Here is a 6795-nt window from a genome sequence, read left to right as displayed (position 1 = left end):
AGTATCTAATAAATATTGTTAATGATTAACTGCATTTATTCTCAGTCTGACTGTTGAATGCATGCACTTTGGAGAATCAAAGTGCGGTTCTGCTTTTAGCTTGTTTGTGTCTGCTTATGCTACTTCATATGGTAAACACAGCATTTTATTGGGTTATGCTATATTTCTAGTGAAATGTTTTGGTGCCCTGTAATTTGTAAGCTATACTAGCTGTTAGAGAGGGCATGTAGTGCAAGCCCCTTCTTATCCTGTGCATTATGAAATCTGATATACAGACTTACTAGTGGCAAGAGATGAAAACCGCAAACAGATCAAACAGTCCCCAACTAAGAAATGACCTTAACAGCGTATTGGCAACCATCATTAAGGACTTGGAGACCCACATGGATTAGTTCTGGAGCCCTTTGTATCTCATATTTCTGAGCTGTAGGTTGATCTGTAAACCATTCTGAAAATTTCACGCTTCTGACAGCAACGATGAATTGGTGGCCTTAATTTTCTGAGAAGAGCATTGGTTGATTAAGACGCGGGGGGGGGAAAGTATGATTCTTTCACTCATATAATAAATTTGTAATAAAATATTAATTTTGTTATTGGGAGTGGGAGGGAATGGAAGGGGGCTTATGGTTCACCTACTTCAGAAGTATGTATAACATGGACAGCTTTATTGTTGCTGGATTGTTGTGTAAAGAGAAATTTTCTTTGGAAAGTGAAAATTAAGCATCTAGAAATGTTCTTTATCTTTAAATGTTTTTCATTTCTCATTTTACTACCGCTTTTTGTGTTCTTACAAAATTGTAGTTCTTTAAAACCAGCATTTACTCATTGTTCTTATTAGAAACTCTAGTACGAAAAATACAACAAAAAGATGGAATTAGCAAAGGAAGAGTGCTGCTGTGAGTGCATGCCAGAAATTATTTTCTTTGCTTGTATAGTTGCAGCTCTATTCAGAAGCCAGCGTGGCTCTCTTGCAACTGAATAACCCTAGGGGTTTCCAAGAACTGAGCAAGCAAGCAAAGAAGAACATGACTATAGATGGAAAAGAACTGACGCTTAATCCTGCTTATTTACTATGGGACCTCAGCTCTGTCAGTCAGGTAGGTAAATTCTGTTACAGCATGTAAAGGTTGTAGTATTTAAAAAGTGCAAGTAGAGGCTAACTAGTCAATGACAAGGAACGTGGGATTTTTTCCAGAAGCTTGGAAGTGTTAAGAATCCAGTATTTAATAAATCTGTTGTAAGAATACATGTTTAATGTTCTGTTTAATGTTTATTTGTTTATATGTTTATTTAATATTTAAATATTTAATAAATATGTTGTAAGAAAACATCACAAGAACACTGTCGAATTCTGAAATCAAGGAGGAAGAAGGATCAGAGTGACATTTAATTGAAATTTTCATGTTCTCCACTAAGTGCAAAATTTTGCCCTCTGCACATGTTTTTATAAAGTTGTGTGCAGACAAGTCCTGAAAGGCTTAACTGATTCCAACTGGCAGATAAGCAGGCTTCTTGTGCGGGGGAGACAGAGGGCTTTATTAACAAACATGATTATCTCCTTCCTGCTATGTTTCTTTGACGTTTTTTGCTTTGCAGCATCATATATGCTGAGCAAATGCTAATTACTTCTCTTCCAAAAATTTTGAAGGCATGAAATACAGATGTCTGCAAGGAAAGGAAGTTTACTTTGAATGCTTTTGATACGAGCAAGGATGTTTGATTTAGTAAAAGGAAAGAAAATTACAAGGTGTCTGTTTCAAGAGAAGATCTTCTAAAATCTTGGGGGTTTTCTCCTGCTAGAATTTAATTTTACAGTAAATTTCAAGTGGCATAAGTAAAGAAAATGTGCCCTCTTCAGTAAAACTTGCAGGCTGTCTTTGTATCCCGTGAACTTGGCTTTTGGAGAACTTCTCCTTGTTAATACAAACCCTGAACTCAAACTTTATATTATACTTCCCCATGTTGAAATTATATATTATTTTGTAAATGGGTACCTAGCCAATGGATGCTGGTGTTGCTGAAATGTTTTCAGGTGTTCTGTTTTTGAGAATGGGTAAGCTGTGTTACTGTACGTATTAGAAAAGAAGGAGATTTATTTACAGTGTGTAGAATCTGCAGTAATTGTTAAATGTTCAAATTTTTCTTGAGTTTCCTGTTTCAGTTGGGCATACTTCTTTTAGAAATGTTCCTTTTAGGCAGCCTTAATTGTTGTTTTTAGAAGAGGTCATTAAGTTCTTATAAATGGGAAAAGAAACATATGTTAGTGTCATGTAACCTAATTTTGTTACTTACCTGAAGAGCTTCTAATTAAAATGTTGTCTTTTTAACAAAAACACATGGAAACATTTAGCTATTTGGTAGTGAATATTAGGCTCAGGTTTGTTAATTTTCTCCTGCTTAAATTTTTTAAAATGCAAAGAGCAGGGGATAATTGAAGAGCTGCTACATCATGACACTTCCAGTGTATCTATATTAGGTGACACTTATACACGGCTTATGATGCAATGTACTTGGAAGGGCCCAGCCTCTTAAAACTGGATTTCTGAAAGGTGATACTACTGATTTGAAATGCAACTTGGCTTTTGATCGAGATCAGGAAATAACTGAGACTAATAATCCAGGAAAAAAGGAGGGTGTGTCTTTTCTGGAGTTCTTTCTTTGAGAGCCGGGATCACACAAGGCACTGTCATCTTGCAGTGTGGTCAGCAGGCATCCTAGTTATACCAGGTGGTCAGCCACTGGTGTCAGAAGACTGTATTGTTCACCTTGATAATTCACAAGGATATGATCCTTTAGAAGAATAATGGTACTTGATCAGTGTACTTTTTACTTCTGATTGTCTAAGTCCTCAAATGCTTATGCACCCATATGCTAAAGCACACTGTTGTTACCTGGCTGGATCAGAACTTGAACGTTCTATTTAAAAATCTAAGAAAGGGTTTTTTTCTCTTTATAGTCTAAACAGGATGAAGATATTTCTGCCAGCCGTTTTGAAGATAATGAAGAGCTGAGATACTCATTACGATCAATAGAGAGGCATGCCCCTTGGGTACGACATATTTTCATCGTCACTAATGGGCAGATTCCTTCCTGGCTTAACCTGGATAATCCTCGGATAACCATAGTGACACATCAGGTAAAACCCAAACAAACAAAAACCGATCAAAAAGCCCCACCAAAAACCCCAAACAAAAATACTAGCATGAAAGTGCCACTGGTACTTCATTTAGTTAACTTTTCCAAATACTGAGGCTTCAGCTAACGTATACCCATGTCTACTTTCCTTATAAAGTCTATTTATAAAAAACCTGGGGAGAGGGAAATGTAATCTGAATCCATAAACAGTCTCTCAGGACCACTGATAACCTAATAAGCTTGTGTTGAGACAGGATGGATTACAATTACTGGAACTAAGAAGATGGCTGCAAAAAAAGTAGCTATGCATTCTAAAAAACTTATTTAAAAAGAGAAAGGGAATCCTTCAAGCTTCCTGAATAAGTGAAACAAAAATACGCTCGTAGCTTCTTATTATGAATTTGGGAGTAATTTTGGTATCTGAACATGCAATAGGAGCCCTGAGCAACTTAAGTGGTAACAAGATACTAATTCAACTTCTGTTGCTGTCTGCTTGTGAAATTTCTTGAAAGAATCCTGACTTTTTGAATGCTGGAACAGGTTCAACTTGCTTGAAACTTTGTGCAGCCTGTACTGCATGAGAAGTATAAATATGTGTACGTTGGGCCTGATCCAGTACCCAGTGAAAGAGAAGTTTGTGTCTTTGCACTGAACCAGGTGCAGTTTCTGAGTTAAGCAGCAGACTTGAAAATGGTTTTGTCTGGGGAAGATGAGATAGCGAAGTTTTTCTTTTTTGCTAAAATATTTTCACCTTTTTTGTCTTTCATATCTCTTCTTGTTCTTGATAAAACTTGGGGTTTTTTTTAGTACATAAGTGTCAAATATACTTGATGTCCCTGACCTTTTATGGTTTGGGGGTTTTTTATTTATTTTTGCCTTCTGAAACTGTGCTGGGTTGTTGGGGCTCTTTTGTTTTAGGAAATATTTCAGAATGTGAGTCACTTGCCTACCTTCAGTTCACCAGCTATTGAAAGTCACATTCATCGTATCAGTGGCCTCTCTCAGAAGTTTATCTATCTCAATGATGATGTTATGTTTGGGAAGGATGTTTGGCCTGATGATTTTTACAGTCACTCTAAAGGTCAAAAGGTAAGCCACTATGAAAGGGTTTTTTTTACCAGAAATAGATGTAAAACTTTTCTATGCTAATGTAATAACAATCAAAGAAATACTACTTTGAAAGGGAGAGCAAATATAAGATTTCCCTTCACTCCCTGCTCCCCCTTTTACCTCTAAAGGTTCATTATTCTTAACTAGACAATTGTTGGCAAAGGTGCAGGGTGGGGAGGGCTCTGTCTTTTTTTGTATGTGCGCTGTGTTGATGTATGGGTTGCAGAATCACTTTTTTCATATTCACTCACAGGTTTCTGGTGGTATAAAGGTTCCTCTGTCAGGCTTTATGCTTTAGGTTATCAGTGTTGTTCTCTAACTCTCCCACTTTTTGTTGGAGCACCGGTAAGACTGATGTGTTGTTTGGCAGCTATCAGTCTTCCCTCCCTTGTAAATTCTTCTTGTTTTGTGGGAAATGTTCAAAATAAAACAGAATCAATTCTTCCATGGGAACACTGAGGTCAGATGACATTCAAACTCGTCTAATATTTAAATTCACCACTAACTACCTCTGTTCCAGACACCCATATTATCTTTGCCCAATCTATATATAATCATATATATAATTATTTACTAAAAGATATATTGTTGCATGTTCGTGAACATCAAGTGATTTAGTCTTTCAACAGACCTATTATCAATAACTGGGGTAAAGCAAGAAAAGCAGGCTGAGGAAACATTAGCAATAGTCATGCATAAAGGCTCTGATTGCCAGCAGAGTTTTAATCCATGAGCTTGATCTACAAGAGCGACATGGAGGAAAAAATTAAGATGCGTATTTATTATTTATATTAAAGCAGTAAGTACACAAGACACTAGAGACCACTGAATTAAACACTTCATGCAGGCAGATGCATACACTTGTGTACACACACAGAAGGGTTGTACAAAATTAGTTTAAGCTACCCTAAAATTACTCTTTCAGTACTTGAGGATGTTAGGAGGCTTTTGGTTGTTTTAAATCTTTAAGGACATAGGCATATAATTGCAAAATCATATTGTTAGTGCGTTTCTATTGTTCTTTAGTTATTCTTCTCAGTTATGATGATAAAGTCAGCTTAGGTGCAATGTTGTTTGTGATAACCTGATCAGTAAGTGTTTCAGTAGGAAATGTGCTGCTAAAATCTTGAAACAATAAGGCCTAAAGGAAAACGTGTGGTTTTTAGTGCCTCCCCAGTTGAAAATACACAAACCCACACACTTTTTTTTATCTTGGCAATTCTTAGAATTATTTAAGTCAGAGGATCAGATGCTTCAGGGATTATGCTCAACATGTGCTGCTTATCTCATGACTGGTTAGTAATGAAGAAACATTTTGAGTCAGGAGAACAAGTGAACTGCAGAGCTATTTCAGAGTTTAAGTTCCTTCTTATCTGATAAAAGATAAAATATTAATTTTCATTGGAATATGGTTTCCAGAAGTGGATTTGGGATGTCCTGCTTTCTATTTCTGGCCATTGCTGCCTTGTTGTATGGCCTTGGGAATTCTTCAGTTCTTCCTTCTGTTTGAGAGGGATAACATTTACTTCACAGATGATAGGGTTTAAATGCTGTTTGTAAAGCTTTGTGGATACTTAAGGCACTATACACAGGGAGGCATTATTTTAAGTCTCTGTATTCCAAGAAACAAGCTCAGTTGACTTCTCTTTGCCAGTCCTTGTCTCAGACTGTAATGTTGTTCCAGGTTTACTTGACTTGGCCTGTGCCAAACTGTGCTGAGGGATGTCCTGGCTCATGGATTAAAGATGGTTACTGTGATAAAGCCTGTAATAACTCAGCATGTGATTGGGATGGAGGTGATTGCATTGGTAAGACAGCAATATTAAATTTAGAAAAGGTGAACTGTTTGGTTTTTCTTATAAGAATAATTCTGTAATTTGTCATTCTCCTGTAACTACAAAATTTGCCTCCTTTAATAATAGCAAAAAAAGTTGCCTTACAGATGAAAATTTTATTTCTTGCAAAGTACAATTTTCTATGGAAAATGACAGCAAATAGTAGGGCATAGGAAAATCTTTGGGTACCAGATTTGACTAGCTGAAAGGAAGGTTTTTGACATACAAATTATTATTATATATTATTGTATTATATATATAAAAAAATATTCTATATTATTTGGCCTCAGAATCCAAATAATAACAGGACTGTGAAGCTGCACCATTAGTTCCTAGATTGAATTTTCAGGACTGCAGGGTAGGAAAATGAAGTGGTACTTCTGGATTGAGGAAGTGATGCCACTCTAGGGGGCTGTAAAGTCAAGACTGCAAGCACGAGAAGAAGTAAATCAGTTTTCTGCTTGCCTTTTTGAAGTTAAGACAAAATATGCTGGAGTTTTTGTTGCAATTTTAAGTTGTCTCCTAAACTTCTACAGTGAGATTGTGCACACTGTAGATTTTACACTAACTCACAGAGGTCTAGTTAGCATTTGCCCCATTTTAATTTCACTGGTGATAAATAAGATTGTCGACTCTTCAGTCTAGCTTTAACACTGTGGCTTAAAATGTGCCTTTCCTCAGACATAAGGATTTCAAATGACTGGGTTTTTTTGTT

The 6795-nt window shown here is 36.4% G+C and overlaps 1 protein-coding gene across 2 annotated transcripts in view; it reads left to right on the top strand.

The window, feature by feature from the left end:
- The window catches only part of GNPTAB (N-acetylglucosamine-1-phosphate transferase alpha and beta subunits), a 44808-nt gene that overhangs the window by 20452 nt on the left and 17561 nt on the right, over window positions 1–6795 (top strand). The window contains exons 1-5 of one of the 2 annotated variants that reach the window (XM_009288375.2): window positions 365–426; window positions 936–1097; window positions 2957–3136; window positions 4054–4224; window positions 5930–6053. In XM_009288375.2, coding sequence (XP_009286650.1) covers window positions 1026–1097; window positions 2957–3136; window positions 4054–4224; window positions 5930–6053 — 547 coding nt within the window. In that variant the 5' untranslated portion in view covers window positions 365–426; window positions 936–1025. Of the gene's footprint in view, window positions 1–364; window positions 427–935; window positions 1098–2956; window positions 3137–4053; window positions 4225–5929; window positions 6054–6795 lie in introns of those variants that run through there. The other variant, XM_009288374.2, reaches the window with a different exon arrangement.

The sequence above is a fragment of the Aptenodytes forsteri genome, unplaced genomic scaffold, assembly GCF_000699145.1.
Source record: "Aptenodytes forsteri isolate BGI_AS27 unplaced genomic scaffold, ASM69914v1 Scaffold56, whole genome shotgun sequence".
Taxonomy (NCBI): domain Eukaryota; kingdom Metazoa; phylum Chordata; class Aves; order Sphenisciformes; family Spheniscidae; genus Aptenodytes; species Aptenodytes forsteri.
The sequence above is the reverse complement of the archived record's forward strand: the minus strand, read 5'-3'. Positions and strand labels throughout refer to the sequence as shown.